General features: G+C 39.1%; 1 protein-coding gene across 10 annotated transcripts in view; it reads right to left on the bottom strand.

Annotated features, from left to right (window-relative positions):
* LOC6043899 (nocturnin) overlaps positions 1-18,323 on the bottom strand; it is a 50,053-nt gene that overhangs the window by 3,190 nt on the left and 28,540 nt on the right. For 4 of the 10 annotated variants that reach the window (XM_038252375.1, XM_038252380.1, XM_038252382.1 and 1 more), the window contains 4 exons: positions 10,419-10,651; positions 10,293-10,358; positions 10,107-10,228; positions 9,324-10,037 (listed from right to left, as the gene is read on the bottom strand). In XM_038252375.1, the coding sequence (XP_038108303.1) occupies positions 9,324-10,037; positions 10,107-10,228; positions 10,293-10,358; positions 10,419-10,651 (1,135 nt within the window). Of the gene's footprint in view, positions 1-9,323; positions 10,038-10,106; positions 10,229-10,292; positions 10,652-10,747; positions 11,764-13,729; positions 13,979-18,323 lie in introns of those variants that run through there. The other 6 variants (XM_038252376.1, XM_038252377.1, XM_038252378.1 and 3 more) reach the window with 6 other exon arrangements.

An 18,323-nucleotide genomic window follows, 5' to 3' on the forward strand; every position in this document is an offset into this window, starting at 1 on the left:
TATTGTAAAAATATTTTTTTTGCCCCCTGATTTTTCGGGCCAATTTTGAAGGGTGGGGTGGGGGTGACAAAACTTTTAAAAATATTTGTACCAGCCTAATTGCAAAACAACTGGGCAGGTTAAAATACATTTTAAAACACTTTTTTCATTCAAATGTTGAGACCATGGCTTGTAATTTAAATTTTTATATTTTTTTTTTATTTTTTTGTCCCTTCCCCGACCAGAGTCGAGGGACATAAACATCAAAAAATATTTGCAACGGCCCAAAAAGAAAAAAAAATAATATTTTTTTTTTTGCGAAATTCAATTCTTTGTATGTTTTTATTTTTCAAAAATAAAAGTTAATTGAAAAATTAGAATAACAGGCAATGTTCCAACATTACAAAAAAAAAGTGTTTGAAAAAGCACATAATTATTTTTTTTGCATTTTTGCACACAAACTTAACATATTTTCTGAATAGTCTACCATTGCTAAAAATAATGGTCTGCGTCGGAAAATGCATTTGAAATTGTTTTGAGTTGTCTGTAAAAAAACATAAACCATTTTTTTTAAAGCAATTTTCACCGATAAAATATTTGTGATGCAGATTTAGGCTTATAAAACACAACTTTTTACGTATAAATCTCAGATAAGGTATCAAATATTTTGATTCAACCACGCCGTTTATTGTCATAACTCATATTTAAATTCATTTTTAGATGTAAAATCAAATAAGAATGTAGAATAAGAATTGACAAATAAAAAAAAACATCCTTTTTGGCACTCCAGCAACAATATTTGCATTTTAAAGTTTTGACAAATGTTCTGAACTTTTCAACAAATTTTGTAATAGCTAACTCTAAAATTAAAAAAAGCCTCGCAATTCAAAATGAAAAAATTAAGTGTTTTTTGTCTTTTTAATATGTTAGCCTTGATTTACAACATTTGAACTGTTTTTTTAAACAGGAAAAAATTAATCTTTGAATGCAATATTAATTTTTTTTTTTCGAAATTTTATCCTGCACCCAAAATTCAGAATCGAGATAATCGTTCTCTCAAAGTTTATTGAGGGCTCAGTGCCAAAATCGATAGAATAATGGTACCAACTCACACCATCATAACAAATGAGTTCATTCGTTAGTTGAATCAATAAATCTCCAACAAGTGTCATACATCGACTTCTGACTTCTCCTTGGTCACCAAGCTGTGGTGGCCGAGGCAGCTAAGTCATTGGATTGGTTTGTCAAAGGTCTCTGGTTCGATTCCCGTTGTCGACACTTTTGGTTTTTTGTTTGACGGATGAACTTTTTTTGCAAATGAACCTCGAGAGAATAGTTCTATCGCCCATCTCGAGCTGTGTTCTCAGCGTCCGTGAATGGTACTACTATTCTCTCGACTCGAGACCATCATTCTCTCGGACTAGCGCTGCCAGTTTTGGGTGTAAAATGCCTACAACATGGAAATGGCCAGTGAAAATATTTTTTTTCATTTGATTTTTTTCATTTTGAAGTTTTTATATCAAATATATTAGCAAAAATTTCGAAAAAGTATCAAATACCTCACTGCAAATAAGTCTAAACATAAGTCAAACATGTGTTTCCTTGAGTTCCCTGAGCAATTCAATAATATACTGATCACGGTAAAATTTATACCTTGGTTGTCATGTTCAATAGTAGATGCAAAATAGGTCTTTTCAATTGTTTTTTTTTTCAAATTCATCTGGAAAAAACAATTTTCTTCAAGTTTATCACAACTGATTTTGTAGATTTTTAGCATCATCTAGAATAAATACAATTATGTGTTAGTTATTCTTTTCTTGTACTTTAATCATTCCCAGTTCTACAAATCTAAAATCCTAAATTAGATTTCGAACTTATTTTGCTTGTAGAAAAAAAAAACGCACACATTATTGTACATCTAACAAAATATCGCTTAGCAGAATTACAAGTGTAAGTAAGTGTAAGTGTATTATGTATAAAAATGTTATATTTATGATGTTTCAATACAACAATTCCCACGCAAAACGGCATGGACTAAAACAAAAGTGGTCAGATCGGCCTCTATTATGGTCTGGAATTCTATGCCCAAAATAGTTGTACACATATTTTTGTTTGGCCATTAGGTGGTTCAATGATTGAAAAATAATGAAATTGCCCATTTTTGAAGATAATTGCTATAATATATAAATATTCTAAATTTACCTAAAAACTTAAATTTAATCAGAATAAAGTCTGCAGTAAAATTTGTAAGCATTCCACAATGCAACTATCAATTTTAACCTGGCCATGGTCTTCGTTTTCTACATACACGAATGGTATTCCGGGTCTATAGGACCCAGAAATGTTTTCAGCTGCCAAAATTCGAGATTGTAACCGATTTTGGATGTCTTGACCGCAAATGAAAGGCTAGGATGTCTACTTTCTGAATCCGACCGGCAGAACCGGGTTTGGACATCGTGGCCACCGGGAACCTGCTATAACCGAAAAAAGTCCTTTTTGAGGCCCCTAATTTGAGGACCTGTATCTCCGAAACGATTGCACATAGTAGGTTGCTTCCGCTTGCATTCGACAGATAAAAACCTGAATTTTAAGCCCCAGAAAAAATAATTGGTCCATAGTGGCCACCGGTTCCGGTAACCCGGAACTTCCGGAAAACTTGATTTTTACAGTTTTTGACATAAAACCGTCACACAGACCAGTATTTTGAAACCGATTATTTTGTAAATCATTGCAGAAGGATACTATATACCACCCCTGACTGTTTGGTATCGGTTCTGGCCAACTCTGGCCAATCCGGAACCGGTTCCAGGGTACCACTAAAACGGTTCAAATAATTGTCACGCTAGAAACCCGTCATGTTGCATATCAAACTTCATGAAATTGCATGTTATGACCATTTGAGGTCATGCCGATGTCCTCTGACCCATCCTGGTCACTCCGGAACCGGTTACCGGTGGCCACTGGGGGACACTATCGGAATATGCAATGAACGCTATCATCCGACATATCAAACTTCATGAAATTGAAAGTTATGACCATCTGAGGTCATGCCGATGTCCTCTGACCCATCCTGGTCACTCCAGAACCGGTTACCGGTGGCCACTGGGGGACACTATCGGAATATGCAATGAACCCTATCATCCGACATATCAAACTTCATGAAATTGAAAGTTATGACCATCTGAGGTCATGCCGATGTCCTCTGACCCATCCTGGTCACTCCGGAACCGGTTACCGGTGGCCACTGGGGGACACTATCGTAATATGCAATGAACCCTATCATCCGACGTATCAAACTTCACGAACTTGAATGTTATGAACATCTGAGGTCATGCCGATGTCCTCTGATCCATCCTGGTCACTCCGGAACCGGTTACCGGTGGCCACTGGGGGACACTATCGTAATATGCAATGAACCCTATCATCCGACGTATCAAACTTCATGAAATTGAAAGTTATGACCATTTGAGGTCATGCCGATGTCCTCTGACCCAACCTGGTCACTCCGAAACCAGTTACCGGTGGCCACTGGGGGACACTATCGGAATATGCAATGAACCCTATCATCCGACATATCAAACTTCATGAAATTGAAAGTTATGACCATTTGAGGTCATGCCGATGTCCTCTGACACATCCTGGTCACTCCGGAACCGGCTACCGGTGGCCACTGGGGACACTTGTGGAATATGCAATGAACCCTGTCATCCGACGTATCAAACTTCATGAAATTGAACATTCTTACCATCTGAGGTCATGCTAACGTCCTTTGAACTTATCTGGTCACTCCAGAATCGGTTACCGTTGGCCACTTGGTGACACTCTCTGAGTATGTAGTAAACCCTATCATCCGACGTATCAAACTTCATGAAATTGAATGTTATGACCATCTGAGGTCATGCTAACGTTCTTTGAACTTTTCTGGTCACTTCGGAATCGGTTTCCGATGGCCACTTGGGGACACTTGTGGAATATGCGAGAAACCCTATCATCCGAAATATCAAACTTCATAGAATTGAAAATTATTACTATCCAAGGTTATGCCAACTTCAACTAACCTTACCTGATCAATCTGGAACCGGTTACCTATGGCCACTGAGGGCCACTCCGGGACCGGTTACCAGTGGCTTTTGGGGAACATTATCGTAATATGCAATTACGGCATATCGAACAACATGAAATTGAACAATATTTAATTACGCTAACATCCCCTAACTCTATCAGGCTTTTGGAATCGGTTACCGATGGCAACTGGTGTACACTTGTGGAATATGCGGAATAGAAACCCTATCGTCCGACATATCAAACTTCATGAGGCCGTCTTTCTCTCAAACCGAGTGTTGCCGAGATTTGGGTGCAGAAACTCTTTCATCTAACCTTTGATTTTGATATTTTAGAAATTATAGACACGCAAAAATCGGTATTTTCTCGGATAGCTAAGCTGCACTATTGGCGTTAAAATCCTCTAAATGCGAATCCAAACATGTTTGGAACTTGCTACTCGGCATGTTGTTTTGGGTACCAGGATACTGCGGCATTGAAGGCATTGAAATGGCTGATGAACTTGCCAGACTAGGCTTATCAAGCATATTCGTGGATCCCGAGCCGTTCCTTGGAATCTCAAAAAGTGCCGTGAAGCAAGAAATAACTAATTCGTCGCTTGTGTGCTATCTATCTCCTATCTTTTTACAGCAGACGTGTTACAAGATAGCACAAGTGACGAATTGAGGACAATCGCAAATTGCTTCAATCTGGGGCGAGATGCGTGGATTGAGACAAGCGTAAACTTTTATCACTCCAAGTCCTTCAATCACCAAGAAACTTCTTGGCTTAAACCGTAGGGAACTACGAATACTCGCAGGGCTTCTAACAGGACATTGTCCTGATTGATATCACCTGCACAAAATCGGCATGGGGCCTAACACCCTCTGTCGTTTTTGTTTAACTGAGCTAGAATGCTCGGCACATGTACTCTGCCGGATAAATGGATAAACAATGGCTGCGAAATATCCCCTCGTCTACCGATCCCATGAATACGAGTAATTTGTAGTATGGACTGTAACCAGGGTACATTACAAAAGATAGCCTTCTTAGGTGGTCGCACAAATGCCCGATGTGAAAAAAAAGTTTGATATTGATAGACAGATTAAAAACTATAGTAATGAGAAAATAGTGAAAGATTTCGTGTCAAAAATATGTGTAATATTACATCAGGAATTGGTGATTTTCCATCAGTTTCTGGTGAATTTTCATTAGGTTCACATTTTTACACATTTTTTAGGTAAAATTACTCAAAAAAGTGGTTATCCAATTTTTCAACATTCCAAAATTCACATATTTTTTGCTGTGCGATATAGAAGGATACAGATGTTGGCATAACCTGGGATAGTAATAATTTTCAATTCTATGAAGTTTGATATGTCGGATGTTAGGGTTCTAGCATATTCCACAAGTGTCCCCAAGTGCATGACCTCAGATGGTAAGAATGTTAATTTCATGAAGTTTGATAAGTCGGATGACAGGGTTCATTGCATATTCCACAAGTGTCCCCCAGTGGCCACCGGTAACCGGTTCCGGAGTGACCAGGATGTGTCAGAGGACATCGGCATGACCTCAAATGGTCATAACTTTCAATTTCATGAAGTTTGATATGTCGGATGATAGGGTTTACTACATACTCAGAGAGTGTCACCAAGTGGCCAACGGTAACCGATTCTGGAGTGACCAGATAAGTTCAAAGGACGTTAGCATGACCTCAGATGGTAAGAATGTTCAATTTCATGAAGTTTGATACGTCGGATGATAGGGTTCATTGCATATTCCGATAGTGTCCCCCGGTGGCCACCGGTAACCGGTTCCGGAGTGACCAAGATGGGTCAGAGGACATCGGCATGACCTCAGATGGTCATAACTTTCAATTTCGTGAAGTTTGATACGTCGGATGATAGGGTTCATTGCATATTCCGATAGTGTCCCCCAGTGGTCACCGGTAACCGGTTCCGGAGTGACCAGGATGCGTCCGAGGACATCGGCATGACCTCAGATGGTCATAACTTTCAATTTCATGAAGTTTGATACGTCGGATGATAGGGTTCATTGCATATTCCGATAGTGTCCCCCAGTGGCCACCGGTAACCGGTTCCGGAGTGACCAGGATGGGTCCGAGGACATCGGCATGACCTCAGATGGTCATAACTTTCAATTTCATGAAGTTTGATACGTCGGATGATAGGGTTCATTGCATATTCCGATAGTGTCCCCCAGTGGCCACCGGTAACCGGTTCCGGAGTGACCAGGATGGGTCAGAGGACATCGGCATGACCTCAGATGGTCATAACTATCAATTTAATGAAGTTTGATACGTCGGATGATAGGGTTCATTGCATATTCCGATAGTGTCCCCCAGTGGTCACCGGTAACCGGTTCCGGAGTGACCAGGATGGGTCAGAGGACATCGGCATGACCTCAGATGGTCATAACTATCAATTTCATGAAGTTTGATACGTCGGATGATAGGGTTCATTGCATATTCCGATAGTGTCCCCCGGTGGCCACCGGTAACCGGTTCCGGAGTGACCAGGATGGGTCCGAGGACATTGGCATGACCTCAGGTGGTCATAACTTTCAATTTCATGAAGTTTGATACGTCGGATGATAGGGTTCATTGCATATTCCGATAGTGTCCCCCAGTGGCCACCGGTAACCGGTTCCGGAGTGACCAGGATGGTTCAGAGGACATCGGCATGACCACAGATGGTCATAACTTTCAATTTCATGAAGTTTGATACGTCGGATGATAGGGTTCATTACATATTCCGATAGTGTCCCCAGTGGCCACCGGTAACCGGTTCCGGAGTGACCAGGATGTGTCAGAGGACATCGGCATGACCACAGATGGTCATAACTTTCAATTTCATGAAGTTTGATACGTCGGATGATAGGGTTCATTGCATATTCCGATAGTGTCCCCCAGTGGCCACCGGTAACCGGTTCCGGAGTGACCAGGATGGGTCAGAGGACATCGGCATGACCTCAGATGGTCATAACTATCAATTTAATGAAGTTTGATACGTCGGATGATAGGGTTCATTGCATATTCCGATAGTGTCCCCCAGTGGTCACCGGTAACCGGTTCCGGAGTGACCAGGATGGGTCAGAGGACATCGGCATGACCTCAGATGGTCATAACTTTCAATTTCATGAAGTTTGATACGTCGGATGATAGGGTTCATTGCATATTCCGATAGTGTCCCCCGGTGGCCACCGGTAACCGGTTCCGGAGTGACCAGGATGGGTCCGAGGACATTGGCATGACCTCAGGTGGTCATAACTTTCAATTTCATGAAGTTTGATACGTCGGATGATAGGGTTCATTGCATATTCCGATAGTGTCCCCCAGTGGCCACCGGTAACCGGTTCCGGAGTGACCAGGATGGGTCAGAGGACATCGGCATGACCACAGATGGTCATAACTTTCAATTTCATGAAGTTTGATACGTCGGATGATAGGGTTCATTACATATTCCGATAGTGTCCCCCAGTGGCCACCGGTAACCGGTTCCGGAGTGACCAGGATGTGTCAGAGGACATCGGCATGACCACAGATGGTCATAACTTTCAATTTCATGAAGTTTGATACGTCGGATGATAGGGTTCATTGCATATTCCGATAGTGTCCCCCAGTGGCCACCGGTAACCGGTTCCGGAGTGACCAGGATGGGTCAGAGGACATCGGCATGACCTTAGATGGTCATAACTTTCAATTTCATGAAGTTTGATACGTCGGATGATAGGGTTCATTGCATATTCCGATAGTGTCCCCCAGTGGCCACCGGTAACCGGTTCCGGAGTGACCAGGATGGGTCAGAGGACATCGGCATGACCTCAGATGGTCATAACTTGCAATTTCGTGAAGTTTGATACGTCGGATGATAGGGTTCATTGCATATTCCGATAGTGTCCCCCAGTGGCCACCGGTAACCGGTTCCGGAGTGACCAGGATGGGTCAGAGGACACCGGCATGACCTCAGATGGTCATAACATTCAATTTCGTGAAGTTTGATACGTCGGATGATAGGGTTCATTGCATATTCCGATAGTGTCCCCCAGTGGCCACCGGTAACCGGTTCCGGAGTGACCAGGATGGGTCAGAGGACATCGGCATGACCTCAGATGGTCATAACTTTCAATTTCATGAAGTTTGATACGTCGGATGATAGGGTTCATTGCATATTCCGATAGTGTCCCCCAGTGGCCACCGGTAACCGGTTCCGGAGTGACCAGGATGGGTCAGAGGACATCGGCATGACCTTAGATGGTCATAACTTTCAATTTCATGAAGTTTGATACGTCGGATGATAGGGTTCATTGCATATTCCGATAGTGTCCCCCAGTGGCCACCGGTAACCGGTTCCGGAGTGACCAGGATGGGTCAGAGGACATCGGCATGACCTCAAATGGTCATAACATGCAATTTCATGAAGTTTGATATGCAACATGACGGGTTTCTAGCGTGACAATTATTGGAACCGTTTTAGTGGTACCCTGGAACCGGTTCCGGATTGGCCAGAGTTGGCCAGAACCGATACCAAACAGTCAGGGGTGGTATATAGTATCCTTCTGCAATGATTTACAAAATAATCGGTTTCAAAATACTGGTCTGTGTGTCGGTTTTATGTCAAAAACTGTAAAAATCAAGTTTTCCTGAAGTTCCGGGTTACCGGAACCGGTGGCCACTATGGACCAATTATTTTTTCTGGAGCTTAAAATTCAGGTTATTATCTGTCGAATGCAACCGGAAGCAACCTGCTATGTGCAATCGTTTCGGAGATACAGGTCCTCAAAGTAGGGGCCTCAAAAAGGACTTTTTTCGGTTATAGCAGGTTCCCGGTGGCCACGGTGTCCAAACCCGGTTCTGCCGGTCGAATTCAGAAAGTAGACATCCTAGCCTTTCATTTGCGGTCAAGACATCCAAAATCGGTTACAATCTCGAATTTTGGCAGCTGAAAACATTTCTGGGTCCTATAGACCCGGAATACCATTGGTGTCAGTTTTTGGTGGGCACTTCCGGTGGCCACCGGAAGTTCATTTTTGCCAGAATGTGTGTCTTAGTAAGATACACAAAGTCACAAAATTTCAGATCTCTAGGTGTTTTTGGTCAAAAGTTACAATTACTTTTATAGTGCTACTGGGTCCTATAGACCCGAAGACCATGCCCGGGTTAATAAAAATATTGATAATACTGTCCAGCCTCGATTATCTAAAGCCCTTGGTGAAAATTCACTTTGGATAATCTTAATATGTATTGAAATTTCAAAGAAATTATTGATCTTTTCAATACTCACAGTGATCTGATCTTTGGAATAGAAGACGTAGTCGATGGTGTGGCACACTTCGCCCTCCTCGCGGATCTTCCACGTCGTGTAGGAAGGTTCGCAGGAGGCGGACTGCTCGGCCTTGGTCCGACCACCCGCGCTTATACTGCTGGCGCAGTCGTCATCGACACTGTGCGCGGAGCTGATGCTGGACTGGTGCTGCAACGACTTGAGGTCCTTGATCATCAACGACGGATCGCCCTCCTCGGCCAACAGGTCCGAGTACGCACTGGTCAGCCCGAGCGGTTTGTAGTTCAACACCGTGCTGTAGATCGGCTCGATGGGTTCGGCGTTAAAGTCTCCGCACAGTATCACAGGTCGCTTCTCGGCCACGGCATCGACGAACCCGAGCAGATCCTTGCCCTGCTCGTTACGCAGCTTGGACAGCAGCGCTCCCTTGCGGGCTTTTAGGTGGGTCGTGGTCACGCACAGCTCCTGGTTTGTGTTACGCGTCCGGAAGAGGGCGGCGATCGCGACCTGGTTGCTTTGAACGCGCCACACTTCCAGGACCCGCGTAAAGTGGTTCAGCAGTTCGAGGCGATCCTTTTTGTAGAACACTGCACAGCCGTCCGGGCCGTTGTTGTCGTTGATGTACAGACAGGGTGAGTCGGGCTTGGGGAAGAACACGCCCTCGTAGTTTTGGGTGGCGAGGATCTTCTGCAGGAACTTGAAGTGGTCGACTTCCTGTGGAGTGAGGGAAGTGGAAAAAATTGATGTTAAATTGTTGAAACCAATATTGGATCCTCAAATTACCTGCAGACACACAATGTCCGGATCGTTTTGTACAATTTCCTGTATCAGTTGATACCGCCGGCAATCCCAGGTTAGCGCATCAACTGGACACCGTACAAACCCATCGTTATGCATGCCGAGGGCTGTTATTTGAACAAAAGTCATTAATTAACTATAAGTTGGACGAATCAAGCCTAAAGTACTCACTTTGTGAGAGCATATTCCACTGGAAGATCCGCAGCTGGGCTGGATTTGTCGTCGGTTCGCTACAATCTGAAATTTGCGAACAATTATTAATCACTGTTTGAGCTTCTTTCCGCAGAACAAACTCACTCTTGGATATCGCGTCCAGCTTCAGCATCCGGAAGCCGTCGGTCAGGTCGGGCTGGCCCGTGCGCTCGTCCGGCCGCAGAAACTTGCGCTTGACGAGCTGCGGCCGGTCCTCACCCCGCATGATCCGGCAGTACTCGACCAGGTCCGGGATGGACATCCCGTCCGAGATCTGCAGCTGGTCGTCCTGGTAGTCGACGTTCTTGATCTGGGGCGCCGACGTAAAGGAACCCATCCTGTGGGGGAGGAAAAAAAAAAGGTTCGAGGTTAGATTTAAGATAGATTCTGAGAAGTTTAGGTAATGATGATGAGATGAGGCTTCCAGGTTCTACCTTTGCAGCATGACCCGCTGCAGGTGGGACTTCTTCTTGGGACCACCAGCATCTTTGGGCAGCTGTTCGTCGCAGTTTCTACCGTTTACAACCGCTTTAGTTTCAATCATCTCGTGTTTCCTAGAATACTTTAACGACTCGCAATTCACATCCCACTCCGTCTACGATCCACGCTAGACTGAATATGTACGAACAAGACACGACTCTCGTAGAGCTATTTCAAAAAAGAAGTAGAAGATCACACGACTGAGATACAGCAGAAAAGTAGAGCTCGTGGACTAGCAAATTACGCGCGAGAGAGGTGAATAAAACATTCAATCTTTGCCTAGGGCCACGCTTATTGTTGGGTAAGAATATTCAACAAACACGTGGATTATCAAGATCAAGTCCCCCTCCCCCAAAGGGTGTCATCTTTCTTTTGTAGTACGATATGGTCGAGGCCGAGGTTACTATTCCTGAGCGAAGATAGTTTTGACGGATTTGTTTGTATGCGAAGTCAGAGAGGGGTCAGAAAATTATTCCTTTGAAAATAAGATCATAGTGGAAAATTTCATGAAAATCTTCATCAGATTGGTCCAGAATCAAAGGTGTAGTCATTACAAGGCTACACAGTTAAAAATATAAGTTTAAAGATTGAAAATTAGATTGTTGAGTATAACCTCTATTTCGATGTAATTTTACCTGAAAAATATGTGAAATCTATGCAGAGAACAACAATATTTTAATATGTATCTTGACAGATACGTATTTCTTCTACTACTTGCAGACTTCATCAGTGCCTGTTCTCGAAAAGAAAGGAACAACTCGTCTCTTTGAATGTTAGTTTTATTTCGGGTGGTTGAGCAATGAGATGTAATTTCACCTGAATGTATACAAACAAGTAAAATTACTCATAATAAGATGCTAATTTACACATTTTATAGATCTAACACACTATTTGAATACACAGTAAAAATTGTGTAAGATGTTATATTACCACTTTTATGATGTAAAATTACCTTTTTTATGATGTAATATTACCTCTATTAACACTGAAAAGTGTTAACATACTAGAAAAGTGGTGGAAAAATGTTTAGATTTTGAAGGTTTAATATAACCTTTTTCGATAAAGATATAGACTGAAAAAGTGACTTTACAACAGAAAAGTGACTTAAAAGATGTATCCATTCCCAAATGGAATATTACCATAATTTTTAAAAGTGTAATATTGTCTGATTTTTTGCCAGGGTTGCGGAGATGACTGATTCTTACAACACGTCTGTTAACAAAACAAAATTAAAAAAAAACCTGGATCATGAATGGTTAGTTTTTTTAAACAGTTATTTTGATTCACACATAAAACAGAGGAAATTTACACATTTTAGAGTTCATGATCATTTTTACTGTGTAGATCAACCTTTTATCAACAAAATTTTAACGTATCGTTTTCCAAAAGGTATTCCTGTGTAATGTGATTATTTATATACTTTGCACAGTAAGAAAACTTTTTTATTACGAATATTACGTGTATTACATCAATTTAAACTGAAAAGTGGAATTTCACCGTAAAAATGATAAATTTACAAATTTTCAAAGATTTAATTTCCCAGATGTTATATTACCATGTTCCAATTTCAGCATACCATGATTTAGGATTTTTTGGCGACACTGTTTTAAGATAATTTATCAAAATTGGAAACAAAGTTGCCAAAATAAACGTAACATTAATTGACACAAAAATTCAAATATTGTTAATATTTCAAATAAATGTAAAAAATATTTTTCAATTAGTAAAGCAAGAACAGTCAAGACTTGATTATCCGAAGGTTTGTATGGAACTTCGGATAATAAAAATCATGAACAAAACAATCGTTTTGTTTTTTCATTACCATGTTTTTAACATTAATTCAAAACAAAAACTTGTCTAATCGATTGTTAACTCTCATTTAGCACTTAATGGCTTTCTTTAAATTTTCAATTTTTGGACCACACTTCCCAATTGATGGTAAAACTTGAGGAGTTAAAATATGTTATGTTTTCATGCAAAAAAAAGTATTTCTGATACAGTAATCCGGGGTGACGTTGATAGGATTTCAATTATTTTTTGAAATATTTTTTTTCCAAGTGGTAAGGATTTTTTTAAGACTATATTTTTTTCAAACATGTACTGGGGCAGGCCACACAATTTTCAAAAGTGTTTAAAAAAATAATTGCGTTGGAAATTCTTATTTTGCTCCATCAGAAATTAAGAAACAATATTCTAATTATTTAATTATTTCAAATAATCACAACTCAGTTTTGAAATATTTTCAAGACACTTCATAGGTTGCCTTCCTAAGCTGTAATTTTGAAAGGTTGCATATAACCTTTTTTATGATGTAATTTTACCTTAATTCAGACTGAAAAAGTGACATTACCCCAGAAAAGTGGTAAAATTACACATTTTTAGTGGTAAAATTACACATTTTTCAGATATAAAAGATGTACTCCTTCCCAGTTGTAATATTACCATGATTTTTTTAATGTGTAAGGTCCAGTTTGAGACCTTTACTAAGCAATCGAATCCAGAAAAGAAACGATCACCAGTTGTGTTGGTCGAGCCGGGATTTGAACTGAATACGATAGAAAAATAATTTCACAATGTTGCATTCATATCTCCAAAATCTCATCCAACAAACCTCAAGTCAAGTTCGCTGTTCACGAAGAAAAACTCAATATTTTTCTTGCAAGTATTATTGATCAATCAGAGTAGTGGCAAGGTCGTGGTGCACCAAGTCAGTGACATCAGCGCGGCAAATGTCAATGCCAAACAAATTGCGTATTTCGCGTGCTAAAGAAAATAATGCCACGTAAAATCGTAAAAATATAGATATATTTTCCCTCTTGTCAGCCGACGCGGCTTGGTTTCACATCTTTGAAGTTCTACACATTTTGACGTCCGGCCAAAATAAACTTTCATTTTGTATGTTTTGCTGTACAATTTGCAAAACCAATCCGGCTCACGTTTTACGTAATAATTGATGATGGTCAAATTTTCCACATTCTAGCTCGCGTGAAAACGTAAACAGAGCTGGCAAAATTTGTTTTTCGCACTGCCAAAGCCAACACTCGTTGTTTTTTTTTTACTCCCGAACCAAAAACACTTGCTGCAGCTCACAAATGCACACAACAAACACCCTTCGCTCCCGGACAGGACTTGAATGTCTTTCGTTCGTGTTTTGCGTTGTAAGCCACGACTCGACTGTGAATGAAAAGGTGGAATCCCCGACGATTGCTCCGAACGTGAGATTCTCAGAGATGGTGAAAGCCATCGCTTTTTTTGGGAGAATAGATGGTGTACGATATAAGGCCTCTCCACGTACGATAAGATGTAAACATTCGAGGATTGTATACCCACTGCTTAAGGGTGTTAGTGCTGAAGGGAGAGCAGTGATGGTAGTTTTGTTGGAACAGTCGTGAGAGAAAAGTTTATGAAATGAAAAAGTTTTCTGGAAAATATAAATAATTTGCAAAAGATTTCAAACAACGTGTAAACAAGCCCAAATTTCAAGCGATGGTTTGAACACACACTTTAATCTGTGTTTAAGGTATTAAAATTCACATTTTCAACTTTTACCAAACTAAACTTAAAGACATTTGGTTGTGTGATTACCGAAATAAAACTATTTGAAGTTAGCAATTAAAAGAAAGGGGGTTACAGGGTGGCCACTCAAATCTGGTTTTCAAATTTCCGACTATTCCAGAAACACAAATAATAGACTTTTCTTATCTAAAGAATGATTTCAAACCAAAAAAAAACTCTTAATATAAAAAAGAAAATATCAAACTTAAAAAAAAAATATTGAGTTAAAAAAAACAAACCATTGACAATTCTTGTAAAACATAAATTTCACAACAATTTCCTAAAAAAAAAAACACTTCAAAAGTGGAAAAACTCATTTTTTGGATTCAGAGTAGAAACATAAACAGTACACGGAGAAAAAAGAGTTCCCAAAATCGTGAACAAGCGTTCATGAAAATGGGAACCTCGAACAAAGTGTTCAAATCCCATGGTACGATTTTGAAAAACGTACCATGAAATTTGAACACTTTGTTCGTGGTTCCCATTTTCATGAACGCTTGTTCACGAATTTGGGAACTCTTTTTTCTCCGTGTAGTCTTTGAAAAATAACCAAAAAATTAACAATACTTAAAACAATTCATACTTGGCTAAAGATAAAAAAGGTAAAGAATTAGAATATTTATTTTATTTTAGGACAAAGATCGCATAAAACATGTTTACTATTATTACTCTTTCAAAGAATTAAGAAATATATCTAGGAATTTTTTGATAAATAAATTTTTACCAAGTTCCCTTTTTAATTTTGAAAATTTAGATATCGAATTTTTCCATCAATGTACATTTATCTAGTTGTAAGTATTCAAGAGCGAGTCCACAATCAGAGCATACCCAACTCATATCGAACTCACCAATCTGCCAGAAATTTTTAGAGGTTGTTTGGACATATATAACTAGCATATGGGCCAAATATGAGCACTCTAGATCAACGGGAAGTGGAGCAAATCGGGACACAAAGTTTAAAGAATAAAAAACTTGAAAAAAAAAAACTTTTTAATTTTTAGAAAGGCTGTAATTAAGGCGAATTTCAAGGCAATAAAACTATTTTGATTCATAAAAAAATATCATGAAAATCTGTGTCGAATGCAAGATTGAATGCGTCCAATATTTATTAGGATATTTAATGACCTAAAAAGCCTTTTGAATCTAAAATAGATATTTAAAAAATATTCAAGAATGCCCGACTTTTTGACAAAATATCATAAATTCCCGACTTTCACCCGATTTTTGGCGGAGTTTGCCAAATTCCAGATTTTTTCCTGGTTTCCAGTCTTAAATGGCCACCCTGAGTGTTACAATATCTCAACATTGCTTTGACCAAATCGGCTAAAAATCGTTGTAAAGATATTTTTTGCACATGTTTAATTTTTATGTTTCAAAGTATTTCATTTTTTGGACTCACTTTAAAAGTGTAGTTTGAAAAGTTTTTCAAAGATTGGCCAGCTTTTCCCAAGTAAATTTCAATTTCAATTTAATTTGTGTTTTTTATTAGAATTGAGCAGTTCTGTTCCAGGATGTTACATTTGCAATTCAGAGATTTGGAGAACCTTTTAACTGAGATCAATTCATAAGCCTCTGCAGGGAGGGTACATATTTCTACGTTTGTCAAGTAAATTTATTTTAATTATTTATTTATTTATTGTTTTTTTTTCGCTAATTTATTTTTTATGAGTACTTTTTGGTGCAGAGACCAGAATAGGATCGGGGGTCTTTAGGCCGAAGCAAATATTTAAAAAAGTTTTTGTCCCTCGGCCCTGGCCGAGGTCAAGGGGGGGTGGGGCAAAAAAATAAAACAAATATAAAAATTTAAATAACAAACCATTGTCTTCACATTTAAATGAAAAAAAGTGTTTTGAAAAACATTTTACACTAGTTCAGTTGTTTTGCAATCTCTAGTTTTCAAAAAATCTAAGATCTGACAAAAATAAAAATTGTATCGAAAAAATAGATTTTGCATCGAAAATTTTCTAAAAAATTTAAGATTTTTTAATAAAACCAAAAATGCTAAAAATAATTTTAAACGCAGAAGAATGTATTTTAATTTGATTTCAGCTGGTTGCACTTGAATTTTCATTGAAATTTTGAAGTTTATTGTAAAAATATTTTTTTTGCCCCCTGATTTTTCGGGCCAATTTTGAAGGGGGTGACAAAACTTTTAAAAATATTTGTACCAGCCTTAAGTATTACTAAAAATGGCTGGCAACAAACCCTTTCAATGAAATGTGTACCAGCCTTATGCGCTTAAAAACATATATTTTTAGCCATACCTAATCAATTTACAATTTAAAAGTATTTTGAGACCAAAAATATCAAATTAATTTGAGTGTTAAAAAAAACTGGAATATTTGAAGCCAAAATCGGGTGTTTCCAAGAAAAGAAGGAAATGAAATAAACATTAATAGTAGTTTATGCAACAAGTTGCAAAAAGAGAATTTTTTCAGCACGAGTCGTACATTTATCCAACGAGGTTCACCGAGTTGGATAAATACGAAGAGTGCTGAAAAAATCAAGTTTTGCAACGAGTTCCATACAACATTTTTTGCAATTCCAAAAAACACACACTGAGTGAAATTTTATGTCAAATTTTCATGTATTTTGTCAATAAATCGTTTGAATCAAAAAAATGTTGAAAAGTGTTACTTTTCGAAACAAGTGCTGAAAAGTTCAACTTTTCAGCACCCATTTCAGTGCTGAAAAGTAGAACTTTTCAGCATTTATTTTGAAAAGTGTTGCTATTCGATTCTAGTATTTTTGGTACAGAAAAGTAGGCTATTTCGTCGTTCAAGAATGACAGGAAAAGTAAGTAGTTTGACGACGGAATTGCAAAAAGGTACTTTTTGCAATTCCGTCGTGAAACTACTTACTTTTCCTGCTACTACTTTTCTGTACCAAAATTAACAGAATCGAATAGTAACCCTTTTCAAAACAAATGCTGAAAAGTTTTACTTTTCAGCACTGAAATGGATGCTGAAAAGTTGAACTTTTCAGCACTTGTTACGAAAAGTTATACTTTTAAACATTTTTTTGATTTGAACGATTCATTGACTCAATGCATGGACATTTTTCCTATAATTCTGTCCAAAGGGTGTTTTTCGGAATTGCAAAAAACGTTGTATGGAACTCGTTGCAAAACTTGATTTTTCATCACTCGTCGTATTTATCTAACTCGGTGAACCTCGTTAGATAAATGTACGACTCGTGCTGAAAAAATCCTCTTTTTGCAACTTGTTGCATAAACTACTATTTTGGAATTTAAACAAAACGCTTTAGAGGTTATTTAAATTGTTTCACGTTCCGTAAACTTCCGTGAAATTTGGTGTTTCGGAACTATGGTCCACGTGAAAATGGCAGTTTTTACACTAACCCTTATTACATTGCTCATAAAACATGTTTGACGGAACGAAAAACTTAAAAAATAGAGCTGAAACATTTTGATTTATTTTGTTCTAAAGAAAAAAACACACAGTTTTTTTATTGTATTGTACTCTTTTGTACTGTATTATAAGAGAGAAGTTAAATGAATACTGAATATTGAATAGTGAATACTCTTTGGTATTGTTTTTCGTAGAAGTTTTTCATAAAGTGCATCAAGAATCGAAAAAATCTCTGAAAGTATTAGTTCGATTTTCAGATTAAAACCTCTGGCAACCCTGCCACACCTTCTTCTCACCCCACCAACACTTCATTCACACAACAGCACTTTATCCCCAACAAACACCTTACAACACACGTCCGCGCGTCGTATCACGTTTCTCGCCAAGGTGGTTCCCTCCGAAAAGAGCAAGCAAATAAATGTTATCCACTCATCTAGTACGATATGCGATAATCTCCACTTTCACCACAATTTGTCACCGTGTCCAAAATTGATGTCATCCTCCTCGTCAAGGCCGTTGTCCTTGTTTAAGGTGCGCCCACACAGCTCGGACCCAACCCAACCCAACTTTACAACAGCGCACACCACGCGACATCCCACCCGTC

This window comes from Culex quinquefasciatus, chromosome 2 (assembly GCF_015732765.1).
Source record: "Culex quinquefasciatus strain JHB chromosome 2, VPISU_Cqui_1.0_pri_paternal, whole genome shotgun sequence".
Lineage (NCBI taxonomy): Eukaryota > Metazoa > Arthropoda > Insecta > Diptera > Culicidae > Culex > Culex quinquefasciatus.